Source organism: Lipotes vexillifer, unplaced genomic scaffold (genome assembly GCF_000442215.2).
Source record: "Lipotes vexillifer unplaced genomic scaffold, Lipotes_vexillifer_v1.1 scaffold259, whole genome shotgun sequence".
NCBI lineage: Eukaryota > Metazoa > Chordata > Mammalia > Artiodactyla > Lipotidae > Lipotes > Lipotes vexillifer.
In genome coordinates, this window is record NW_006797031.1 from 211,389 (window position 1) to 239,366 (window position 27,978).

Genomic DNA, 27,978 nt, shown 5'->3' on the forward strand with positions numbered 1-27,978 from the left:
ACCCTTAAACCTCAACAAAACAGAAAGCTTTAAATATAATCATAAACATTTCCCAGAAATTAAGAGTAGAAATTTTTTCCTTCCCTCAGTGTTTGTCAAGTTTCTTGAGATAAAAATATCTTGCCATATCTCTTATACCTCTTATTACTTCAGCATGAAAATCAACTGTAAACTCTGTGGATGATAATTCCTTTTCATTTGTGGAGTTCATACTAAGCAGCAGGACTTTACATGCATTGGGTTGACCAAAAGGTTCGTTTGGTTTTTTCTGTAAGATGGCTCTAGTAGCACTTAGTTGACTTTAACTTCATTCAAAACAATTTTGTTAGATTTTATGTGACAGCTGTCATATCAGTGTGCATTTAAAAAAAGACATCAAAACTGGTGAATTTTTTTATAGATGTTTATTGGCATCATTCTTTTTTTTTTTTTTGGTTGCGCCAGGTTCTAGTTGCTGCAGGTGGGCTCCTTAGTTGCAGCACGTGGGCTCCTCAGTTGTGGCCAGTGGGCACCTTAGTTGCAGAATGTGACCTCTTAGTTGCTTCGTGCATGTAGGATCTAGTTCCCTGACCAGGGATGGAACCCGGGCCCCCTGCAATGGGATCTCGGAGTCTTAACCGCTGCGCTGCCAGGGAAGTCCCAAAATCGGTGAATTTTTGTGTAGCCATTTTAATACTGAAGATGGAAGAAAAAAAACAACATTTTTGGCATATTATGCACTTATTATTTCAAGAAAGGTAAAAATGCAACTGAAACGCAAAAAAAGATTTGTGCAGTGGCATGGAGAAGGTGCTGTGTCTGACTGAATGTGTCAAAAGTGGTTTGCGAAGTTTCGTGCTGGAGATTTCTCGCTGGATGATGCTCCACGGTCAGGCAGACCAGTTGAAGTTGATAGCGATCAAATCGAGACATTGAGAATAATCAACGTTATACCATGCAGGAGATAGCCGACATACTCATAATATCCAAATCAAGTGTTGAAAACCATTTGCGCCAGCTTGGTTATGTGAATCGCTTTGATGTTTGGGTTCCACATAAATTAAGCAAAAAAAACCTTCTTGACCGTATTCCCACATGCGATTCCCTATTTAAACGTAATGAAAACGTTCCATTTTTAAAACAAATTGTGACAGGCAATGTAAAGTGGATACTGTACAATAATGTGGAACAGAAGAGATTGTGGGGCAAGCGAAATGAACCACCACCAACCACACCAAAGGCCGGTCTTCATCCAAAGAAGGTGAGGTTGTGTATATGGTGGGATTGGAAGGGAGTCCTCTATTACGAGCTCCTTCTGGAAAACCAAATGATTAATTCCAACAAGTACTGCTCCCAGTTAGACCAACTGAAAGCAGCACCTGACGAAAAGCATACGGAATTAGTCAACAGAAAATGCATAATCTTCCATCAGGATAACGCATGGCTGCATGTTTCTTTGATGACCAGGCAAAAACTGTTACAGCTTAGCTGGGAAGTTCTGATTCATCCACCATATTCACCAGACATTGCACCTTCGGATTTCCATTTATTTAGATCTTTACAAAATTCTCTTAATTGAAAAAATTTCAATTTCCTGGAAGACTGTAAAAGGCACCTGCAAGAGTTCTTTGCTCGAAAAGATAAAAAGTTTTGGGAAGATGGAATTATGAAGTTGCCTGAAAAATGGCAGAAAATAGTGGAACAAAAGGGTGAATACATTGTTCAATAAAGTTCTTGGTGAAAATGAAAAATGTGTCTTTTATTTTTACTTAAAAACCAAAGGCACTTTTTGGCCAACCCAATATTACGTTATTTAATCTTCATGACATGTATACGAACTATATACATTCTATACATGAGGAAATTGCAACACAGTGGTTACAAAACTCATTCAAGGTAACTCAGAGCTATATAGTCCTGAGCTGAAATTCAAACCCAAGCAGTCTGACTCCTTTTAACCACTACTTTGTATTGTCCCCCAATATCTGATGATGTTACTTAACCTAAAAAAAAGACAAAAATAAAACAATACAAAAACCCTACTGGACTTTAAAAGGCAATAGTAATAATACTGTTGTTAATTCTTTACTCCCTGTAAATGAGATTAAATGTGTGAAAATTTTTCATTCATTCTTAGAAAATAAGAGTGCTGTGGTTATTTTTAAATCCAAATAAAACACATATAATAAAGTTATAATTTATTCAATCATATGAAAATTTCATAATTAAGACTGATCTGTGGAATATCCCCTTAATTTTGAAACTGTTTCCCAAGCACAGTGGAAAAGCATCTCCTCCATTTTCTGTTTCCTTAGCTTATTCCACCTGTTACCTAAAAACCTATTTTTAATTCATATAATTTGACAATGGTGATGATAATACTACTTTTTCTATTACCAAAAAAAGTAATTATCTTTAATCTTTGCTATGAAAATAAACATAGTTTTGAAGAGTCATCTGCTGCAATACATTTTCTTTGAGGCCGACCATGAAAATCACCAGAAAATCTTGGCTAATGAGTAGTTTTATATTTACTGGGCTCTTTGTGTACAATATTTCTAGTAAATGAAAAATATCATCCCTGCTTCACTCCAAAACCTCCTCTCATCCACTGCAGATTCACCCACTACAGAATCTTTACTAGTTCCGTGAAAACTTCTAAGTGAAAAAAATCATACTTCAAAACAAACAAACAAAAAAGTCATTTTTCACAAAAAGCTCCGCTTGGTGGAGACTTTGATAATGGGAAGACTATGTATATATGGAGGCTGGGGGTATATGGGAACTCTCTGTATTTTCTTCTCATTTTGCTGTGAACCTAAAACTGCTCTTAAAATTAAAGTCTATTAAAATAAACAATAAAAACAAAAAAGCTCCACTAAGTTTCCCAGAATATCACCACCTTCTGATCTTTGGTTCTTTGGAGAAGATAGCTTCTAACACTCCATGTTCCTTACATTTATTTTCATGCTCATGCCACATGTTTCCTATTTCACAACTTCAAGCAACCCTCTGTATCATCTCCTACCGCAAACAATGTAAAATCACCTTTATAATCACTTCAGATAGAACGTTTAATACAATTACAAAGAGAATGGGAACTCCAACTTTTTTCAGACCCAGACAAATAAGCAACTTTAACATGCTTTTTAGGAAAGGTACCATGTGTAAAATGATAACCCTTCATACATTTAGACTCTTTTATCCTTCCATTAGAACACACAGACTTTCTAAATGTTCTGATAGAAACTAGAATAAATGTCAAATAAGAGGGGAAATTACAGAAGTATTTCATTTTGAACATGAAATATTAAAATGTATTGGTTCACATCTAGATTATCTGTTGCATATTAACCTCTGCTGGTGATGCAGTATGATTACAGAAGCTTACCCTAACTTTGCATTTCAGTCCTGAAGTAAGCCCAGAAATATGTTGAGCCTGAACATACACACAAATAAGTTGTCTACAGTTAGCCACCTCTCAACCAATTACTCTCAATGCCAAAATTTAGCTAGATTATAAGGGAGCAAAAGGACATAGATTAACTCTAGAATGCTCTAGACTAGAAACAAAAACAAGAATTTGGGGTTAAATGGTTGCCTACTTAAGTATAATTTATAATTGAAGTTATGATTTTAAAAATAATTTTTATTATTGAATTAAAATTTGTAGAAAATTTGGAAAATACAGGCAAAGAGATACATTATTCTTATTATTACTGATATAAATATATTATTAGAGAGCAATTTACAACTTTTTCTCATTAATTTTATTTGAATCAAAACCATCTATCACCACATCTAGTCAACTGTGAACTTGGTCGTACATATTTTTGGCTAACAGTTTAAAGCAGCACTTTAAACTTTATGCATTGTTATTCACATGACACCTACATATCTACTTACAAAGATCAGTAAGGGTATGTCTAAATTCCATTACTCCACTGGTACTTCCCTTGCTTTCTTTTTCTTCAAGAAAGCATACCAGCATGTGGCACACAAATCAGTAACTGAGATGTTGATAGAGCAAACAACAGCGAGTTCAGTCAAATGTATATACAAAAAATAAATGTAAGTTATATGTAAGCTCTGGGACTTTAGCACTAGTGACAGATTATGTTACATTTCCAACTGATCTCAAAGTACCAGTTTGCCTAGACATAGTAGCTGGGACGTACTCGTTTGAAGTACTCTGTAGTCCTGAATGGAAATCTTTTAAAATCCTATATAACTTAAAAATGAATGTCATGGAAACAGTATTTTCAAAGCAATGTAAAGCAATAGTGTCAAGAAATTAAGGTCATCTAGTAAGACTAATACATTTTGCTAAATAGCAGAAAACTGGTTATTTTAAAAACGTACTCACCATTTGCTCATTAGAATCCCCCAATGACTGAAGCTCATATTGAACAGGTTGCCCATTTTGGTCCACTAGATGGAATTGCTCTGCAGAAAGAGTCTGTGTCTGAGTCAGGGGCCCTGGTATATTCTGTGATGTGAATGAATTATCCACTGCAGTAGTAATGGGTAAAACTCTAGGGGAACCATCTTGTCCAAAAGAAGGCTCACTGGAGTCCATACAGCTTAGATGCTTTTGCAAAGAAAAAAAAAAATCACTTGAGTGTTTGTAAAATAAGTTACAATTTTTAAAAAATAGAATGTTTTTAATAAAAGATGGAGACATTCATTTTTCAGTTAATTATTCACTTTACTTTTTGCAAGGGTTATCAATTCACAGACTGATATAGACAGAAGTTCTTAAGTGAAACTGTTTTTATTTCAAATTGTCCACAGGAATATAATGTGAAATGATGAAATATTTATAATTCAATATGCAGATTTTTCTTTACATATAAACTTTCACAAATACATTAAAGCTCTATATTATAAAATTAAATATGATAGAATTATTAAAAATTAAATGTTAAAATTCTTGAATACATTAAATATAACACTATTCCTTAAACATAAAAAATCCAATTGCATGCCACTTTCCCTTTAAATGGAAAAAAGTTCCCAGTTGAATCCCTACTTCAAATACCTGAGAATCGGTTTTTGACTCTTCGGAATCATTATGGTTGACTCTTAATGAATCAACAGATTGTTCCATGCTGGTATCATATTCAATTCCATTTTCTTCTATTATTTAATACCTGAAAGATTTTAAATATCTGATCAACTAAAGCACTTAACATTTTAATAGAATGTTTGTCTTAAATAAATTTCTCATCTCCCCTACTGTGTTACCCTATACAATTTAGGTTAAATCATCTACACCCTAAAAGATCAATAAAATGAACATTCTTGTTAAATAATTTGCAAAGGCACCAGAATAAATTCAAGACAGAGCAAAAATTAGTGTTATGTAGTTTCCTCACCCTATCCTTAATTGCACTCATGTACTGGTTTATTAAGGTTGCTGCTATGTGACAGGTACTGTTGTTACACCCTTTCAAATTCTTCTAAAATTCTCATTTTAAAAAGATGTAATCTAAATAAAAGCTTTTAATTTTATGAGGTGTGCCCTATCATAGCATTAGATAATTTTAAAAGAGATCTCTTGGTACAGGAGGAGATTATATACACACAACGCTTACCATAACATACAATTATACCACTTAATATTAGCATGACAAGCTTTGAAAATGAAGAAATATGTATTCTATAAAGGTTGAGCCACGTAGGCCTAGTACAGTCATTTTCCACTGGTGGTGATTTTGCCCCCACACATACCCCCAACACCCCCTAATCGCCTGGGGATACTGGGCAATGTCTAGAAACTTTTTTGGTTGTCACAACTGGAGGGGGTGCTACTGGTATCTAATGAGCAGAAGTCAGGGGAACTGCTAAACACCTTGCAATGTACAGGACAGCCCCCACATAAAGATGTCAATGGTGCTGAGGTTCAGAAACCCTGGCCTAGTATAGTATAGTGACTAATGGATTCTGTATGATCTAAAAAGAATGATGTTTTATGACTCAAAATTGGAATAAAGTCAAAATGAAACTGCTGAAGAACACCACTGAAAAATTTATAATATAAAATAAACTTCATAGAATCTTTTTTAAGAACCCAACCCTATAATTTTATTTTTCGAAAGACAGCATAAATTCTTTTTTAAAAATCTTTAAAATTTTATTTTTAAATTTACATGCATTAATTGAACTCTTTTTTTGATGTATAGCTCTATGAATTTTAACACAGATAACTGTCATCACAATCAGGATACACAATAATTCCATCACTCTAAACCCTAATTTACATTTACACCTGTATTTAAGACTTATTTAGTATATGTATTTGGATACAATGAAAACTTATTTTTCTGTGATAGCATCAACATATATTTGTAAAATTAACCATTTCAGAAAATCTGCAAGGTTTGCTATTTCATATCTTTAAGATATTATAAATAATTCTACTCAAATATAAATTGTAAGATGCTGTAAAATCAGTCTTATTTTTAATATATAACTATAAAATATCTTAAAATTGCTTCTCCTTAAAGATTTTAAATTATCACTTGTATTCTAATTTAATGTATTACAAAAATTCCAAAAACCTGTAGTTACCTCTAGGGCTATAAAAGTAAGAGCAATTTTAGTTTATAAATTTCTGTTCTGTTTTGTATTTTTTATACTATACATATATTACTTAAGATTAATATTTTATAGAAGGGGTTTAAAAAATAGAAAGGAAGTTTTACTAATGGCAATACAGCAGATTAGACACTGTAGAAGGCTCTCTTGCTAGAAAACAAACAATAGAAAGTTGATCTAAAACAAAGTATTTCGTGGCTGGGAGCTACTATAGGAAGTAACAAAAATGAGAGGCCACTCCCTGCCCTCTCGCACTCTGCCCACCCCCCACTCCCCAAAATAAAGCAAAAGCTGTGATCTAAAACCTAAGTGATGAGCACAAGCAAAGAGGAAAATTTCAAGGGCAGTGCTGCTAATAAACACTGTGGCTGGGAAATGGGCTTGGACAAACAGCTGGTAGGGGAGGAGAACTTAAAACTCCCAAGGTAAGACTAAGAACCTGAAAGATCCTGGTAAGCCAATAATGTACCCTGGCTTCTGGTGAGAGCAAATGCAGTTATTATTTGGAGGAACACAAACACAGTTAAGACTTTAATTTCCTTTCACATTAAGATCAATCAAATATAAGCTTACAATCAAAGAGTGCCATAAGAAGGAGCCAGCAGATTTAGACACCCCCTAAAAACTTCAAATATTGGAACCATGTAATACTGAATATAAAATAATTATTTAATATTCAAAGAAATAAAAGAATGAGTCACAGGAATAAGGAAGCAACAAGAGACTATCAAAAGTTTCATCTGAACGAGAACCAAACAGAACTTTCAGCAATGAAAAATGTAACTGCTGAAATTAAAAAGTCAATGGATAAATTAAGTAGAAAGTTAGAGGCAGAAGAAAGAATTACTAAATTAGAAGACAGGCTTTAAAAATTACCCAGGGCTTCCCTGGTGGCGCAGTGGTTGAGAGTCCGCCTGCCGATGCAGGGGACATGGGTTCATGCCCCCATCCGGGAAGATCCCATATGCCACAGAGCGGCTAGGCCCCTGAGCCGTGGCCGCTGAGCCCGCGCGTCCAGAGCCTGTGCTCCGCAATGGGAGAGGCCACAACAGTGAGAGGCCTGCGTACCGCAAAATAAATAAATAAATAAATAAATAAATAAATAAATAAATAAATAAAAATTACCCAGAATGCATCATAAGTAAAACAGAATATTAAAAAATACAAAGAACACACTTCAAACTAGGAAAATAGAATAAGAAAGTATAGCATACCTATAATTGGAGTCTCAGAAGAATAAAAAGAAAAAATGGACGAGAGACAATATGTGATGATAATGGCTGACCATTTTTCAAAACTAAAGACATGAATCTACAGATAAAGGAAGCACACAATGTACCAAGATAAATCAAAAGAAATCCATACCAAATGTAGCAAAGTACAAAATTCTAAAGAAAAACAAAAAAAATCTAAAATGCAGCCAGAGAGATACGATCACCTACAGAGTATTAACATTAGATATACATCAGACTATTCAATAGCAACAATGGCCATAGAAGTCACAAGAATAATAAAAAAGTAACTTTCAGTATACAATTGTATATGCTCAAAGCTACTTTTTCACAAGAGGGTGAGAGAAAGACATTTTTAAGATTAAAAAATTGAGTTTATAATGAACAGATCTTACACAAAAGCAATTCCTAAAGAAGTAGAAAATAAAAATGATACCAGAAGGAAGTCCTGAGATGCTAGAAAAATGGTAAGCAAATAAATTAATAACTCTATGAAAAACCTAAATAAACACTGTCTGTATAAATAATAATAATACTATTACAATTTTGTGTATCTGTGTTTTAATGATAGAAATAAAATACTGAAGAACTAAATAAAATAATTAACTCAAGGGGGTGATGACAGATAAACACAATATATCAAAACTTATAAGATGGGGCTTCCCTGGTGGCGCAGTGGTTGAGAGTCTGCCTGCCGATGCAGGGGACACGGGGCACGAACCCCGGTCTGCGAAGATCCCACATGCCGCGGAGCGGCTGGGCCCGTGAGCCGTGGCTGCTGAGCCTGCGCGTCCGGAGCCTGTGCTCCGCAACGGGAGAGGCCACAACAGTGAGAGCCCCACGTCATGCAAAAAAAAAAAAAAAAAACCTTATAGGATGCAGGGAAAGCAGCTCGTTCTTCATAATTTCAAAATTCACTACAAAGCTGAGGTGTACGAAAGAATGTGGTACTGACATAAGGATAGACATGTAGATCAACAAAATAGAATTGAGAGTCCAGAAATAAACTCATACATCTCTGACCACATAATTTTCAACAAGGGTTCCAAAAGCATTCAATGGGGAATGAAGTCTCTTCAACAAATGGTGCAGGGACAATTGAATAGCCACATACAAAACAATTAAAATGCACCCCTACCTCATAATATATGGTTGACCCTTGAACAACACAGGAGTTAATGGCACCAACTCTCTGCACAGTGGAAAATTCACATACAGCTTTACAGTTGGCCCTCCATATCTGAAGTTCTGCATCTGTGAATTTAACCAACTGTGAATTGTACAGTACTATACTATGTATTTACTGAAAAAAGTCCAAGTATAAACAGACCCACACAGTTCAAACCCATGTTGTTTAAGGGTCAACTGTATACCAAAAATGAACAAAAAGGGATCAGAGACCTAATAAGAGCTAAAACCATGTAATTTTTAGAGGAAAACAAAAGAATAAAGCTTAATGACCTTGGATTTAGATATGACACCAGAAGGATAAATGTCAAAAGAAAAAAATAGATAAATTGGACATTAGCAAGATAAAAGCTTTTTGCACAAAGGATACCATGACATGAGTGAAAAGACAAGCCACAGATGGGAGAAAATATTTGCAAATCAAATATCTGATAAGGGTCTAGAATATACAAACATCTCTTACGACCCAACAGAAAAAAGAACCCCAGGGACTTCCTTGGTGGCACAGTGGTTAAGAATCTGCCTGCCAACACAGGGGACAGGGGTTTGATCCCTGGTCCGGGAAGATCCCACATGCCACAGAGCAACTAAGCCCGTGCACCACAACTACTGAGGCTGCACTCTAGAGCCTGCAAGCCATAACTACTGAGCCCGCATGGCACAACTACTGAAGCCCACGCGCCTAGAGCCTGTGTTCCACAAGAAGAGGCCACCGCAATGAGATTTCAAAAATCACTACAATGAGAAGACCATACACGCCGCAACTAGAGAAAGCCCGTGCGCAGCAACGAAGACCCAACACAGCCAAAATATTAATTAATTAATTTAATTAAATTAAAGATAACCCAAACACACCTACTAAAAAATGGGCAAAGGGGTTGAATAGACATTTCTCCAAAGAAAATACACAAATAGTCAACAATCATATTAAAGATGCTCAAGTTCATTAGTCATTAGGAAAATGCAAATCAAACCAACAATGAGATACTAGTTCATATCCCCTGTAAAGGATTTTCTTTACAAAATAGAAAATAAAGGTTGGTGAGAATGTGGGGAAACTGGAATCCTTGTGCATTGCTGATGGGTAAGTAAAATGGTGCAGGTGCTGTGAACAATTTGGCAGTTCCTTAAGAATTTAAACATAGAATTATGAAATGAAAACAATTCCACTGTAGGTATATATGCAAAAGAATTGAGATGTAGAGAACAAATGTATGGATACCAAGGGGGAAGGGGTGGTGGTGGAAGGAACTGGAAGATTGAGATTGACACATATACACTATTGATACTAAATATAAAATAGTAACTTATGAGACCATCCTGTATAGCACAGGGAACTCTACTTAATGCACTGTGGTGACCTGAGTGGGAACGAAGTCCAAAAGGGAGGGGATATACATATATGTATGGCTGATTCATTTTGCTGTACAGTGGAAACTAACACAACATTGTAAAGCAACTATACTCCAATAAAAATTAATTTACAAAAATAAAGTTTAAAAAAACAGATAAAAACACCTGAAAACAGGTGTTCAAACATAAACTTGTATACAAATGTTCATAGAAACACTACTCATAATAGCCAAAACTGGAACAACCATAATGTTCATCAGCTGATGAATAAATAAATAAAATGCGGTATATCCATATAATGGAATAGTATTTCACCATAAAAAGGACTGAAGTACTGATATATACCTCAAAAAAGTTATGCTAAGTGATAGAAGCTGGACACAAATGGTCACATATTGTATGGTTCCATTTATAAAACATATCCAAAATGGGTAAAATACAGACAGAAAGTAGACTGGTGGATACCAAGGCTTGGGGGAGGGGAGAACAGGGAGCTACTGCCAACTGGGTACAAGGTTTTATTTTGGGGTGATAAACGTCTTTTGGAACTTGATAGGGGAATTAAGATTTTGCAAGCCATGTGGCACAGCCAAAAAAAGAAAGAAAAGAAGATATGCAGCTAGCAAATAAACAATGAAAATATGCTAAACAGCATTAGTCATTAGGGAAATGAAAATTAAAACCACAATTATATACATCTATATACCTATTAGAATATTTACAATTTAGAAGATTGATTATATCAAATGTTTATGAAGATATGGAGCAACTGGAACTCTCATGTATTCCTGGTGGTAATGTAAGCAGTATATTCTCTTTGGAGAATCACTTTGGCAGTTTTCTAAAAAGTTAAACGTGAACCTAATTATGATCCAGCCATTCCAATTTATGTATTTACACAAGAGAAATTAAAGCATATGTGCCAGACTTCCCTGGTGGCACAGTGGTTAAGAATCCGCCTGCCAATGCAGGGGACACGGGTTCGAGCCCTGGTCCAGGAAGACTCCACATGCTGCAGAGCAACTAAGCCCGTGCGCCACAACTACTGAGCCTGCACTCTAGAGCCTAGGAGCCACAACTACCGAAGCCCGCGCACCTAGAGCCTGTGCTCCACAACAAGAGAAGCCACCACAATGAGAAGCCCGCACACGGCAATGAAGAGTAGCCCCCAATCGACGCAACTAGAGAAAAGCCCATGTGCAGCAATGAAGACCCAATGCAGCCAAAAATAAATAAATAAATAAATATTTTAAAAATCCTATTTAAAAATAAATAAATAAAGCATATGTGCCCATATATCCCATAGAGGATAGTCTTTTTTTTTTAACATCTTTATTGGAGTATAATTGCTTTACATTGTTGTGTTAGTTGCTGCTGTATAACAAAGTGAATCAGCTATACATATACATATATCCCCATATCCCTTCCCTCTTGCATCTCCCTCCCACCCTCCTTATCCCACCCCTCTAGGTGGTCACAAAGCACGAGCTGATCTCCCTGTGCTACGCGGCTGCTTCCCGCTAGCCATCTATTTTACATTCGGTAGTGTATATATGTCAATTCCACTCTCTCACTTCATGTCAGTTTACCCTTCCCCCTCTGTGTCCTCAAGTCCATTCTCTACGCCTGCATCTTTATTCCTGCCCTGCCACTAAGTTCAGCAGAACCTTTTTTCTTTTTGATTCTATATATATGTGTTAGCATATGGTATTTGTTTTTCTCTTTCTGACTTACTTCACTCTGTATGACAGACTCTAGGTCCATCCACCTCACTAGAGGATAGTCTTTTTAACAAATGGTGCTGAATAAAGGGACATACACATGCCCACCCACCCCCAAAAAAAAAAGTGAACCCAGATACAGACCTTACGTTCTTCAAAAACATTAACTCAAAATGGATCATAGACATAAATATAAGATGCAAAACTATAAAACTCCTAGAAGACAACATAGGAGAAAACCTAGAGGACCATGAATATTGTAATGATGTTTTAAGTATAATATACCAAAGGCATGATCCATGAAAGAGATTACTGATAAGCAAGACTTCATTAAAATTAAAAACTTCTGCTCTGCAAAAGACAGTATCAAAAGTATGGGAAAAAGAGCCACAAACTTGGAGAAAATATTTGCAAAACATGTATCTGATGAAGGATTTGTATCCAAAATATGCAAAGGACTCTTAAAACTCAAGAATAAGAAAAAAACCTAATTTAAAAAGTGGTCAGGGCTTCCCTGGTGGCGCCGTGGTTGAGAGTCCGCCTGCCAATGCAGGGGACACGGGTTCGTGCCCCGGTCCGGGAAGATGCTACATGCCGCGGAGTGGCTAGGCCCGTGAGCCATGGCCACTGAGCCTGCGCGTCCAAGCCTGTGCTCCGCAACGGGAGAGGCCGCAACAGTGAGAGGCCCGCATACAGCAAAAAAAAAAGTGGTCAAAAGACCTAAAGATACACTGCAGCAAAGAAGATATACAGATGGCAATTACACATATGAAAAGATGCTCAACATTGTATGTCATAAGGAAACTGCAAATTAAATCATCACTGAGATATCATAACACACCTATTAGAATGGATAATATAAAAAAAAACCCTCTATTAGATGTTGCCAAATATGTGGAACAACAGGAACTGTCATTGATTGATGCTTGGGATACAAAACTATACATACAGCCACTCTGGAAGACAGTTTGACAGTCTCTTACAAAGTTAACCATAGGCATACCATACAATCCAGCAATTGTACTACTACGTATTTACCCAAATGAGTTGCAAATTTATGTTCCACAAAAACTGCATGGATAGTTACAGCAGCTTTATTCACGATTGCCAAAACTTGAAAGCAACCAAGATGTCCTTCAATGAGTGAATGGGTAAAACAACTGTGGTATATCCATACAATGAATTATTATTCAGTGATTAAAAAGAAACAGGCTTGGGAATTCCCTGGTGCTCCAGTGGTTAGGACTCAGTGCTTTCACTGCTGTGGGCCTGGGTTTGAACCCTGGTCAGGGAACTAAGATCCCACAAGCCGTGAGGGGCAGCCAAAAACAAAAAAAAAGAAACAGGCTATGAAGGCACAAAAAGACAAGAAGAAACCTTAAATCCATACTGATAAGTGAAAGAAGCTACATACTATATGATTCCAAATATATGACATTCTTGAAAAGGCAAAACTATAGACACAATATCAAGATCAGTACTTGCCAGAGGTTGGGGATGTGGGAATTCATATAGGTAAAGCACAAGAGATTTTTATGGTGATGAGATAATACTTTATGATACTGTTATGATGAATACATGACATTAATCCATAAACCTGTACAACACAAAGAGTGAATCTTAGTGTAAACTATGGACTTCTGTTCATAATAATGTATCAGTATTGGTTCATTAACTTTTAGAAAATGGACCACACTAATACAAAATGTTAATAGTAGAGAAAACTGCATGCTAGGATGGAGGGGAGAGAAGGTAGGGGAAGGAATATGGAAGAAAGGAAGGAAGAAATCTTTATATTACCTGCTCAATTTGTCTATAAATCTAAAACTTTCAGAAAAAAATAGTCTTTTAGTTAAAAAAAAAAAAAAGAGCAAACAGAGTGTCTGTAAACTGAAGCCAATAACAAATCATAGTATATGAACTCCAAAATTATCTTGAAATTTTAGGTTAAGTTACCATACTCTGAACAATGTTGGAGTTAGGGTGGACAAGAAATATATTATTTTTTCATTAACTTTTAAAACAAAAACTGAGAGGGTTTTGTCAGTAAAAATGTATAAAATAGCTGAAGACAGTGTTCTGTAGTCATATGCTCTGGGTTTGAATTTCAGCTTCATACTTACTTGTCAAATGAGTTAACTACTCTGAGCTTTAGTTTTTCTCATGTGCAAATTGGCAATTATACTGCATCTCCCTCAGAGGGTCGTTATATTAAACAAAATAATGTGTGCAAAGAGCTTGGTGCAGTTCGTAGTACAGGGTCAATACTCAATAAATTATTTCTGCTACCTATAATTATGCAAACTAAGATAAAAAATTCACCTATCTATAAATAAATTACTTGGTTCCTAAGGACAAAAATCTGTTAAATATCAGTCATCTCATTGATGTAATAAAAACTTACCTGGGCTTAGTATAAAGCTTCTAAACATACTTTTCTATACTGTCTTTGAAAAATTGCAAAAAATTTTACTTTCAGATGACTAACAAGTTCTATTTCAATATTACTGTTTAGTTTAAAAATTCACACATCTGATGAATGTAGTAGAAAAAGAACACAGGGTCAGTCTAGATTTGATGAAAAAAAACAGTGTTAACTTCCCTGAACTTCAATTCCTAGTTTTTTAAAGATCCCATTCAGTTCTTAGATTTTATGTTTCTAATAGTTGATTATCTTGATGACTTGTAAAATTCATTTAACTATCATTTATTGACTGACCTCTAATGTACACTGAGTATAAAAATAAAAGAACTCTATTCAAGGAGAAAACTTTTACAGAGTTAGATCCAATTGAAAATAAAGTCCTACTGAGGGACTTATTAAAACTGAAATAATTGCTGTCAGGAATGCAACGTAGGGCTTCCCTGGTGGCAAAGTGGTTAAGAATCTGCCTGCCAATGCAGGAGACATGGGTTCGAGCCCTGGTCGGGGAAGATCCCACATGCCACGGAGCAACTAAGCCCGTGTGCCACACCTACTGAGCCTGTGCTCTAGAGTCCATGAGCCCCAACTACTGAGCCCGTGTGCCACAACTACTGAAGCCCGTGTGCCTAGAGCCTGTGCTCTGCAACAAGAGAAGCCACCGCAATAAGAAGCCCACGCACTGCAAAGAAGAGTAGTCCCCGCTCGCCACAACTAGAGAAAAGCCCTTGTGTAGCAATGAAGACCCAACGCAGCCAAAAATGAATAAATAAAATTAAAAAAAAAAGAATGCAACTTAATTTTTTAAAGTGTATTAAATACACTGAAATATTCACTGTCTAAACATGATGACATTAAGATTAGAAATATTTTTGAGACTTTATTTTGATTTTTAAATATAAGCACTATTATGATAGAATACATGAAGATTATGAATTTAATTATCATAGCTACAAAATAATTTAATGTTTATTGAACGCTTATTATACTTAATAATTATTAGCCAGAATTATTAACAATCACTCTGCTATTCTGTGATATAGGACCCATTAACAACATTTTACAGAAAAGGAAACTGAGGCTCACCAGTTAAGGTTATAAGGTTTTCATTTATTGAGCACTTACCATAGTACAGCACTAGGCTCAGTGTTTTATACATGTCATTTTATTTAATCCTTTCAACAACCCTGTGATTCAGTTACTTGCTCCAATTTACACATAAGGAAATAAGATTTAAGCAGTTAAGTAAAGCCAAAGATTACAAATATACTAGGTGGCTGAGCAAGAACTCAAACCTACATGCATTGATCCCAAAGCCCACTCTTTATTATTACAATGGGAACTCTTTCAAGGTAACAGACAAACCTCCCTCCTTCATTAGTCATGGCTTTAATATATTTTTTTTTTTTGGTAGGTTAACAAATTAAAGATGCTAAAAGAAATTCTTTGTTCATTTTTGTTCTCAACTTTTCCTGGTTGAAATTTAATTATAGGCAGTACCTAACATACAAAAGCCCTCCTGCAAGCAATCTAAAGATCTCTGACCTCCCGAAAAAACTAGCATTCTAACTATGCAGGAATTACAGCCCCTGAGAAAATATTCTGTAAACAGATCCAAAAGTGGATCTCGGGACAGAAAGGTAAAAAGTGAAAATAGCTTAGGGGAAAAAAATTCTAAAAACTTACTCTCAGTTTCCTGGTAGGTGCCCTGATTCCATTACAAATTATCCCTACTGATCTAAAATTTTTTTCGTTTTATTTATTTTCTTACCCTATCTGAAATTTCATCAATGAAATTTTCATTGGAGTTAACAAGCATTTTTTCTTAAAAAGAAAAAACTCTGGAGGGATTATCAGTCATTATCAAATTTGTGTAAATTTATATAAATATAGCTTTCTTCCTTTAAGATGAGTTAAAAACAGCTACCCCGAAAAGTTTAACTTAGAGGTTAGAATGCAACCTCTATCCATTCTAATAGGTGCATTTGAGGCTCAGAGCACCTAAAAGGGATTCTGCAGACCTGAGGTAGATGCTGCAGTGAACAGGGAAGGCAGGATGAATGCCCTGGGGAAGTTCACTAGTGAAGGGGTGGGATAACACAGGAAGCTTGCCAAATATAAACCACTTACTTCAGAACTTTGCCCAGACTGGGAATCTGCAAATGGAAGAAAGAGAACTTCTTTCCTACTATCTTCTGGAAATTCAAAACTCAAAATTTTCCTTTCAGTATGCAGTACCTCTATACTATGTGTTAAACAAGGTTTTCGTGTTTATTATATGGAAAGGTGGGTTTCAATATCTGTTGACCTAACTCATTGTTGAATTGGAGATTAAAAGTACATTTTTAAGTTACAGACATCCTTTTCAAAAAATAATTTGAATGAAGTGAAAAGTATTACTCCTTCCTCCCCTAAGTCTTTCATCAATTTGCATTATACTCCTCAATCCTGACAACTGTAGGGTGACTTAAAATACCCAATATTCCCACCTAACCTCAATGTCAGCGCATGCTATAATTATCCCTAACTTTCAATTAACTATGTCAAAGTAAAGTTCCAAAGAATGTAGATATTAAGATTAAATAACTAGGTATAAAATGTTCTTTTCCAACTGGTAACCATAAATGGAATAAAGTACCTATATACAAAGTGTAACTTGACTTTTTCATTAATATGTAATAGACAATAGTTAACTTTTATAGAGCCGTTACTTTCTATCAGTTAAAAATAAAATTATTACCTTCATGAAGGAGCTTGAGTTTAAATTCAGGTCTCAAGCATTCTACTATCCCCAGAAATGCCCTCTCTTTTCCACTGAAGTTCTTCCTTTTGGGGGCACTAAATCATGATGGTTGGGGCTTCAGTTACCTGAAAGCTATAATTATGTCTTCACACCAGCATTTTTTCTGTAATGAGAAGGTATTCAATGTATATTTATTTTCCAACACATAAAGCAAGCTACTAGATTTTGTTCTGCAGGTTTTACTATAAAATAGCCATTACCAGCCTGGTATAGTTTACCCAGCAATTGACTCGGTTGAAGTGAAATAAAGACTAGGACAGTCTTTATGGAAGACTGCATGTGTCCAGGGGTTGGTGACTTAACCTGTGTTGGGGATTTGGACTAAGGCCTTGTTTCAACTCTCACATTCTGTAACTACTACAGAAACAAAAACGTCCACAGTAAATTGCATTTTTCTCCACAATGAAAATATTTACTAATTGAACATATTTTGGAGCCATAGAAGCTTGACAATAAGGGCTTCCCTCCTCATATCCCATCCCCTATAAAATCGTAGAATTAAATTGATAAGCTTATTTCTTAAGTAGTATCGGGATTGGATAAAGAGAACAGAAAGAAAAGAGAAAGCATTAAATATATAACCTAGAGGGTTAGTAATAATTGGAGTTCAGAAAACACACTAAGGCCATTAAATTTTGCTGGCAAACTGCTTTCTAGAATGTTTCACATCACATTTTAAAAAGTGGATTTTACCTTATACCAAAAGCAAAGATTAGGAAGAATTAGAAGTTTAATGTTTTAATTTATAGCAAAAAAGGGCTTTTATTGTTTATACATATTGAATACATGGCAGAGGGGAACACACTAGTCAGGCTGTAGTTACTCAAATCTCTGTAGACCAAGTTGGGGCTACTGCTGTTTTTTGATTTTGTTCAACAGCAAATCTATTTGTTCAAAACATTAAAGGTAATTCTCAGCTGTAATTTCTTTAAAAGTCTTAATATTTGATTTTTTTTTTTTTTTTTAGTTTTCCCGATAGACTTTTGTGTGGTAAAATTTATCTGTTAAAACCAATAATCTAAGAGTAAATCTCCAAACAGGCTAACTGAAGGATGAAGCCACTTGAAGTTTAGAGTTTCTCTTAATTCTAGGCACTTCGGTTAATGTCTCAAGATTTAAAGGATATTGAAATCTTATATTTAAAATCAGTGTCTGACCTTATTAACTACATTAAAAAATACTGCTCAAAAGTACTTTAGAAAATAAAATTTCCCTCATCTTTTAGGGTAGGTAAACAACACAATGTTCCTTCTATGATGTATACAAAATTGCTATGAATCAGTGGTGTCAAAAATTAAATCAAGACTCCTAATTCACAAATATTTTATAGAGTAATTTATTTCTTAAAAGATGGGTTTTGCAAGTTGTATTGTGTTAGTTAAATCAACATCAAAATGTTAAATGTATGCAAATATATATAAACAATCTACTTAAACTTTTCATTTTTCAGTGAAAAAAATTTAAAGCTAGTGTTCACAATGTCTCTTTTCCTTTATCTAAGGTTTGCCCTCTCGATAAACCTCCCTGTAATCTTGGTTTCTACCCATTTCTTACCCTGTACATACATACCTCTTTTTACCTCTTTGCTCTTTGAGGGATTTACAAATTATTTCATTTAATCCTCACAATGACTCTAAGGTAGAGCTTATTATCTATTTATAGATAAGAAAACCAAAGCTGTCAAGTAACTTGGTTAAGATCATAGAACATTAGAGCTCAGATTCAAAACTAAGTAGGAAAAAATCACCAAAATCAATTAGGACTCCAAAGCCCACGCACAGTCTTTATATCATACTACACCATGCCATTACATACAGAAAAAAAAAAACCTATAATAAAGAGAAACATTTTCCAAGCTGTAGTTCTCCAGATAATGCGTCTTCGTAAGAAACCTAGTAAATGAGTCATGTAGGAAATCATTAGAACCAAAAGCTTGAAGTTAATGTTCTAAGCAAAGTTAAGAAAAACACTCAGAGTAAAAATACTAATTACTCTTAGGTATTACATAGAGGGAACACGAAATACAACACATAAGCCACTGTTGAAAAAACACCAAAGCCATCATACTAGGTGTTCAGGTATCTTGGAATGCTTGTTAACTAATTTTCCCTTAACTAAAGGTCTCAGTCAAATGAAAAGAGTATTTTAGTGAATTCAACATTTCTGCTTTGTAAATTGAAGTTTTCTCTTATTAAGCACATATTTAAGTTCTGTATCTTACTGATCACAGAAAATTTTTCCATTCGAATTAGGATCAACCTGTATTGAATATCAGGTACAGTATTTTCTTATTTTGATAAATTTCAAATTAGTGATACTTAAAAATGAATTAATCTACTGATTACACATTTAAAAATATATTTTAACCAATGATATATTAACAATTAAAAATTACCTGAAGAACCTATTAGAAGTTTTATTTCAGGTTCTATGAATTTTAATTCAGACAATTTTACTGCTGTAACTCAAAAATTACTTATGATTAAAAGCAAATGATGTTTGAAACTGTCAAATTTCTTTTTACTTCTACCAAATTCAAAAAATATGGATTAAATAACAAGACTTCAATTAAGAAAGAAAAAAAAAGTGTTTCAAACTTCAGGTGGTCTAACTTATGCATACAATTCTCACAATTACAATGAATCACATGGTTAAATAACCATGGCTTCTATTTGCAAGCCGAATCCTTTCCTAGGCCCTCAGCACAGAGGTTTTCTTTTCACTCCTCTAACCATTAAGCTAGTCTTTCTTACTTGTTCATGTTGCCATAGCTCCCAGTTAAACTGACATCTAAAGGATAACGATGGTAAAAACAGTTAACATCTACTATGTGGCACTTAATCTCACAGTTGACCAAGGTATGACGTACAGAGAGGCTAATAAGCAGCTGAGGCAGGATTCGAACCCAGGCATTCGGGTTCCACGGCCTGCATTCTAAGAAGGTGAATAAATTGAAAATAGTCTTAGTTTCATTGTCACTGCGCACTATTAACAGATTATTTTACGTTTACAATTGTTTAAATCCCTTCTCATAATCTATGGTTGACCTAAATATATGTCTACTTAACTGTTGTAGACAGTTGAAGCAACTGTCTTGAAGCAACGTAACAAAGGAAAGCTTTAGCTGTCTTCACCTGCACACATACCGCTTTGCCCCAAATTCTGCAATCCAGTTCTGCCTTACTCTAAACTGCCGTCTCTTTAAGAAGTCCCCCTCTTGAAAGATTTCTGGCGAACGCCTTAAAAAGCGACTAGGAGAGCTGAGTAGTATCTCTCCAACCATCCTCCCTCCGAAAAACAACTAAATTCCATTAGAATTATTCTCGGGACCTTTTGAGAATAAGACATAGGCCTTTGGGTAACTTCAAGATGAAAAAAAAAAAAAAGTCAAAAAGCGTTGGGAGAAGGTGTGGGAGGACGCCTTTCCCCTTCTAAAAGGAAGGTATAAAGGGGCTCATAAAGAGAAAAAAGGAACCCTAAAATGCGGGGCGGCGCATAGGACCACACAACGGGCGCTCCTGGCCAGGGGGTCCGAGTCCTCCTCCGTGGTAGTGCGCCCTTGTGCTCAGCAGCCCTCCTTAAGACACCTAACCTCCACCTTCTCCAGCCTACCGGCTCGGGGCCCGCGGACCCTGTCCAGGCGGGGGACGGTAGGCCTCGTCAGGAGGAGCCCCGAATACGGCCCGAGGCGGGGCGCGAAAGGCGCCACCAAAGCCCGGCAGCGGCAAGGGGCGGGGGCCGGCGGTTGCTCAGGGACCAGGCGGGTCAGGAGGTGACGGGAGGAGGAGGCAGCAGGAAGAAAGGGGAATTGGGAAGCAGAGTCCCGTCCGTCGGCGCGGACAGCTCTGCCAAACCTCCGACCCCCCCCAGTCCCGCCGCCGCCGCCGAGCACCCTACAGGACGAGAAGGGAAGTCCACAAAGTGCTGGAGCAGAGGGGAGAAAATTCAAAACGAGTCTACTCAACCTCGTCTTGGCTCCGAGGCCCCGCCATGGAGACCAGCACAGTGCGCAGGCGCGCCCCTCCGGGAGCGCGTAGCGCAGTCGCTTGAGATAAGACCACTATCAGCCACCGTCGCTTGTTTCCCTTCTGATTCGTTCTTTTTTTCGTATCCCCGCCTCTCACCTGGATCTAAAGCCTGAAGCTAGTGTCGAGAGCTGAAGAAAAATCTCGGTAGACTGAGAGTCTGATTGGGAGTATGCTTGAAAAAGTAAGCCCGGAAAGGCTTTAGTGAATTAAAGCTGAAGGCAGAGGAAATATAATAGATAAGTTGGCTGGAGTCGGGAAGGTTTAATGCAAATAAGATAGCCTAAGGGTAGCGTGGGAAAAAAGACTAACAGTACCCAGTGGTTACAGTGTGTGAGAAGCGCTGCTTTCTGGGGGTTGTAGTATCTAGGAGCTGTGTTTGAATTATCGGGACTGAGGATAACCTGTTAAAATTTAAAAAGAGAGAGAGAGGAGAAGCCTATTTGAATCGGGCCTCTCTGTATCTTCACAATCGATTGTAAGCTTAAATATATTTTTAAAAAATACAGAAAGATTAGAGGGACGCGCCGCCTTTAAGACTATGCTTCTAATCGATGACTCCTAAATCTAGGAATAGGTAGTTGATGTTTGTGGGCTGGGCCTTGTGGAAGAGAAGCCTCGTGGTGCCTCCTGGCTGAGGAGGCCCGAGGAAAGAAAGCGGAAGCCCAGTGTTCGACTGCTGCTTTTCTCTGACACGTGCAGTCTAACTTTGAGCTACCTCTTTTTGCAGTCCTGAGAGGCCAAAGCGCCGGTTGTCTGTTACCGATACGTTTCTGTAGGCAAGCCATGGCTCAGCTCCAGACACGTTTCTTCACTGACAACAAGAAGTAAGTAAGCGTACTCCCTTTCTCTCCCCTCCTCTCCTCCCCCCTCCCGCCTCCCGCCCCCCAGCTCCGGGATCCTTTCAAAAGACCACTGCGGTATGACCTTGTGCATCCCTGGTTATCTTTGCCATCAATTCACTTTTTCCCTTTTTTTGGCTGGATTCCTCGCTTGAGCGAGTTTTCGCTCAAACGGAAGCGGTACCTTGCGAGGATTTCTCAAGGATCACCGAGCCTTCTTGCCTAGATTCAGGCTGTATATAATTTGAACTGTGAGTGTAGAGGGACCTGAAGGGCTTCAGGTTTGCTTCCTGAATGAAGTGCATTATGTAATTGAACAGTGAACAACGGACCAAGTCGTTATAGGCTGTCTGCTGAGTGGTGTTTCACAGTGTCTGAAAACACAACTTTATTTTCCTACGTAGGTGATAGACGATGCTTTTCTAAACCAGGCTAGAAGGTGGAGCTCTCAATAGGGAGTTGGCAGAACTGGTTTTTGATGAGTGTGAACTCAATTCAGTTACAGATTTGTGTATTTATATACATAAATCTACACGTATACGTGTGTATATATATATATATATATACACCTGTATGCGTATACCTATATGTATGTAAACATTTTACCAATTTTACAAATGGTCCCTAGGTATGTAGCAATCATTTGAAACCTAATTATATTCTGCTTTGTGGCGTATATTACACTATTAATTAACCTTTTTTTTGTTTCGCCTGGTCTCTTCAACTATATTGTAAGTCTCTTGATTGTAGAGACTATGTTATGCTTCTTGGATTGACTGAGTCAACACGTTTGTCAAGTTCTTCTGGAACTGATGATAAATAATAAATATTTGTTGTATTAACAAGCTAATGTCAGCTATAAACTAGAAAACTTCCACCTCAATTAAGATTATATTTTTGATTCTGTGTTTAGCTTTATGTGTTGACCTGGTACATTATATTCACTCCTCTTGTATTGTTGCTTACAGTACATTTAAATTGTATTATCAATACAGATGAGTATATATACTTAGTCGAAATGCTTCTAAAGGAATATGGTGATGGAATAGCATGATCACTGTATTTTTTCTAATTAAAAGTTTTATGGAGATTATTGTTGATTCACATGAAGTTTTAAGAAATATTAGAGAACTGTATTTTAACTCCTGTGATAAATGGATAAACATATGTGTGTATGTGTGTTTGTGTTTATATATTTAGGTTTTCCAAAAAGGTAACAAAACCTAGAAATTAAACTTCTCGCTTCTTCCTTTCGCGCAATACGTTCTCATCAGTAAAATGAGGGGGGAAAGTAGATTAATTCATGTATATGTATATAATTTACATATGCATGTATCTTCATATATGAGTGTGTAATTATGCTACTTTTCCCTACTCATCTTACTGGCCAAAATATCATAGTAGACCAAAACTTTCAATTTCTAGGCTTTGTTACCTTTTGGAGAACCTAAATAACTTTTTTTTTTTTGCGATACGTGGGCCTCACTGTTGTGGCCTCTCCCGTTGCGGAGCACAGGCTCCGGACGCGCAGGCTCAGCGGCCATGGCTCACGGGCCCAGCCGCTCCGCGGCAGGTGGGATCTTCCCGGACCGGGGCACGAACCCGTGTCCCCTGCATCGGCAGGCGGACTTTCAACCACTGTGCCAACAGGGAAGCCCCTAAATAACTTTTTACTTTTTTCAGCATGATAAATATATAACTATAGCCTTACTACTCAAAGTGTAGTTTGCAGACCAGCAGCATTAGCATCACTTGGGAGCTGGTTAGAAAAAGCAGAATCTCAGACTGTACCTCAGACTTGTTGATTTAGAATCTACATTTTAGCAAGATCTGAAACCTCCACCCCCCTCTCCCATCGTGACAAAAAGAGACTTATAGCATGTCTTGGTGAGCCCTGGAAGTTCTACCTTAACATCTTCTGAAACTTTTACATTCCCCACAAATATAGCCTAAATTCAGACCTTATGAAGACTTTTTTGTTTTTGTTTTTTGTAACAACTTTATTGAGATGTAATTCATGTGCAATAGAATTCACACATTTAAAGTGTCCAATTCACTAGTTTTGAGTGTATTTGCAGAATTATGCAACCATCACCACAGTAAATTTTAGAACATTTTTCATCATCCTTTAGCTGTTACCCCTCCCCCCACACCCAAATACTTCCAAATCCCCCCAGCCCAGGGCAATCACTAATTTACTTTCTGTCTCTATAGATTTGTCTGTTATGGACATTTCATATAAATAGGATTATACAGTACGTGGTCTTTTGTGACTGGCTTTTTTCACTTAGTACGATGTTTTTCAAGGTTCATCTGTGTTGTTTTATATGTATATACCTATATATATATAAAACAGGGCTCATAAAGACATGCTGTAATAAATCTCTTTTTGCCACAATGGGAGTGGGGGGGGCAAAGGCTTTTATATATATATATATATATATCTCAGTACTTTATTCCTCTTTACTGCTCAATAATATTCAATATTTATTCAATATTCAATAATACTGCTCAATATATATATACTGCATTGTGTTTCCATTGTTCAGTTGATGGACATTTGGGTTGTTTTCACCTTTTGGCTATTAGGAATAGTGGTGGTGTGAACATTTGTGCACAAGTTTTTGTGTAAACATATATGTTAATTTCTCTTGGGTATATACTTAAGAATGAAGTTGCTGGGTCAAGTGGTAATGCCGTGTTTAACTTTTTGAGGAACTGCCAGATTTTTCCAAAGCAATCATACCATTTTACCTTTCTAGCAACAATGATAAAGGTTTAATGTCTCCACATACTCACCAACACTTAATATCTGTCTTTCTTATTGTAGCCATCCTAGTGGGTATGAAGTGATACCTCATTGTGGTTTGATTTGCATTTCCTTGATGACTAACAGTGCTCAGCATCTTTTCATGTGCCTGTTGATCATTTGTATACCATCTCTGGAGAAATGTCTATTTCGATCCTTGGCCCGTTTTTAAAATAGGGTTGTCTTTATTATTGAGTTATATATGTTCTCTATATATTCTAGATACATGTTCCTTGTCAGATACGTGATTTGCAAGAATTTTCTCCCATTCTCTCTTACAAGAGTTTCTTAATCTACCTCCTGTTGTGTGTGCCTGTAATCCAGTCTCTGCAGTGCTGCCAAGAAAGATCTAACTAAACAAAATTCTGACGATGTTATTTGACTTAGACAGTGGTTCCTCCATTGCCTAGGGAAAGGAGTAAAAAGCACTTCACAGAGCATCTAAACTACTCCATGCACATCTGTTTAGCCTTATCTTTGGTCACTGTCTAGTGTAAAGTAACACTTTCTGGAATAAGCTGGGTCGGCAGCTCTTTAATAACTCTTAGCTATTTTTTTTGCTGCTCTCCCTGCTTTCCTGCACCCCTTCTTTCTGCCTCGCCACACTTCACCTGGCAGAAACTCACTTTTCTAGATGTAGTGTAAGAGTGATGTTTTTTATGTATCCTTTCAGACTCTGCTCTCCCAGCCCCCTTTTCTGTGGTTGAAATGACCTACCACTTCCTTGTTCTCCCATTTTATGTATTACTTATGACACTGTTCTTACATACTTTCCTCATATTTGATTACCAGACTTTAACCCTTTCCAAGAACAGAGACCACAGTTTAATTCATTTTTTGTTAACCCCATGTAGCAAAATGTCTGGCATGTATTAGATACCCAATAAATGTTTGTTGAATGAATAAATGCACATTTGTTAAAACATCTGTAGACTTGATTTATCGTTTCCTTTTTGTAGATATGCGGTAGATGATGTTCCTTTCTCGATACCTGCAGCCTCTGAAATTGCTGACCTTAGTAACATCATTAATAAATTGCTGGAGGCTAAAAACGGTGGGTATATGTACTCTGAAAAGTTAGGAGAAAGCACAGTGACACTAACTAAACTGAAATACATGACATTGTTATTTATAGCCCTTTGGGGGCATTATTTTATAATACTGCATGGATTTTATCATGGTAAAATTTATAACATGGATTTCCCTACTGTATGATACTTTGAAAAATGCTTTGAAATAAGTTTTCAGGAAAAAAGAAATTCAGTTTAATCTGCTTTTAAGGCAATATGGAGAGAAGGTGGTTGAGATTTAGGAATAAAGATTTTAGTGTAAAAGTTGTGATGTAGAGGTAATGAAGACGTGAGGGCTAGATTGGGTAGGCATAGAACAAGCATCTTGGTGCTTCTACAAAGCAAAATGACAATATCTGAATTTGAGCATTTGTTTTGTATAATAACGAATGCCAGTATTAATACTAGTATTTTATTTAAGTATTTAAAGTTCATTTTAAAATAATGGATAAAACAAACATAAACATGCCACAGTATCAGGTAAAACATTTATAAAGAGATAAAATAAATTAAACGTATGCAAAAAAATTTATGGGCCATAAATTTATATGTAAATTTAATATAAAATTAAAGTGATATTAACATTGTAAAATTAATATGTACAATGTATGCAAAAATATTGATCAAACAAGATTGGTCATAAGTTGATAATGGTTGAAGTTTGGCGATAGGTATGGGAAGGTTTATTATTCTCCACTTTTGTATATGTTTGGAATTTTCTATAATAAAATGTTTCTTTAAAAAGTAATGAAACCATATATATAGTAGAAGATTTAAACATGAAAAATGGAGAATAACATAAAGCATAATCTTTAAAAACAAAATTTGTCAATGGAGCCATCATTTAGAGGCAAGCTTTTTTTTTTTTTTTTTTTTTTTTTTTTTTTTGCGTACAGGGGCCTCTCATGTTGTGGCTTTTCCCGTCGCGGAGCACAGGCTCTGGACGCGCAGGCTCAGCGGCCATGGCTCACAGGCCCAGCTGGTCCACAGCATGTGGGATCTTCCCGGACTGGGGCACGAACCCGTATCCCCTGCATCGGCAGGAGGACTCTCAACCACTGCGCCACCAGGGAAGCCCTAGAGGCAAGCATATTTTTATGCAGATGTTTCTGATGCTTTTAAAGCTCTTTTGATTCTACCCTAGTTGGAGGAATGGGGAGGTGAGAAGTGTAAACTAATGCCTAATATTTTCCACTTCCTCTTCCAATAATCTTATAACTTTTTTGTTAAGCTTAAGATGTTTTTGAACAACTTTTTTGCAGGGGGACAAGGTCTTTTCATTGTTAGCAAGATATAGTTCTTGATACAGAAATATTCACATAGCATTTCCTATCGGTTCTTATCTTTCATCATGGATGTACGATAGTGTAGATTCTGATGCATAGTTTTCTAAAATCCAAAGATGTCATATATTCTACTTGTTGAAAAACTCTGAACTAGCATAAGAATTATTTTCTTGCAATAGACACTTTGCAATATCAGTATATGGTTGTTCGTTGTTACCCAAATATTTGCATATTTTTCTAAACTTGTAGATGAACATTGATTTGTCTTTTTGTATAAATTGATAAACTGAGTCACTGCTCGAGTTGAAGATGCAAAATGATTCAGATTTTTTTTTAATTAATTTAATTTAATTTATTTATTTTTGGTTGCGTTGGGTCTTCATTGCTGCACACGGGCTTTTCACTAGTTGCGGTGAGCAGGGGCTGCTCTTGATTTCGGTGTGTAGGCTTCTCACTGCGGTGGCTTCTCTTGTTGCGGCGCATGGGCTCTAGGCACGCGGGCTTCAGTAGTTGTGGCTCACGGGCTTTGTTGCTCTGCAACATGTCGGATCTTCCCAGACCAGGGCTCGAACCCATGTACCCTGCATTGGCAGGCAGATTCTTAACCACTGCGCCACCAGGGAAGCCCAGATTCAGGTGTTTTTTTTT

The 27,978-nt window shown here is 36.5% G+C and overlaps 2 protein-coding genes across 4 annotated transcripts in view; one reads left to right on the forward strand and one right to left on the reverse strand.

The window, feature by feature from the left end:
* Nucleotides 1-21,323, reverse strand: part of CARF (calcium responsive transcription factor) — a 56,637-nt gene extending 35,314 nt beyond the window's left edge. Inside the window, exons 1-4 of one of the 3 annotated variants that reach the window (XM_007469173.1) lie at nucleotides 21,264-21,323; nucleotides 17,236-17,401; nucleotides 5,012-5,132; nucleotides 4,346-4,570 (exon numbers count right to left, since the gene is read on the reverse strand). In XM_007469173.1, the coding sequence (XP_007469235.1) occupies nucleotides 4,346-4,570; nucleotides 5,012-5,089 (303 nt within the window). In that variant the 5' untranslated portion in view covers nucleotides 5,090-5,132; nucleotides 17,236-17,401; nucleotides 21,264-21,323. The remainder of the gene's footprint in view (nucleotides 1-4,345; nucleotides 4,571-5,011; nucleotides 5,133-17,235; nucleotides 17,402-21,263) is intronic. The other 2 variants (XM_007469174.1, XM_007469175.1) reach the window with 2 other exon arrangements.
* Nucleotides 21,324-21,719: 396 nt separating this feature from the next.
* Nucleotides 21,720-27,978, forward strand: part of WDR12 (WD repeat domain 12) — a 27,272-nt gene continuing 21,013 nt past the window's right edge. The window contains exons 1-2 of the mRNA XM_007469176.1: nucleotides 21,720-22,150; nucleotides 25,934-26,028. Coding sequence (XP_007469238.1) covers nucleotides 22,110-22,150; nucleotides 25,934-26,028 — 136 coding nt within the window. The 5' untranslated portion in view covers nucleotides 21,720-22,109. The remainder of the gene's footprint in view (nucleotides 22,151-25,933; nucleotides 26,029-27,978) is intronic.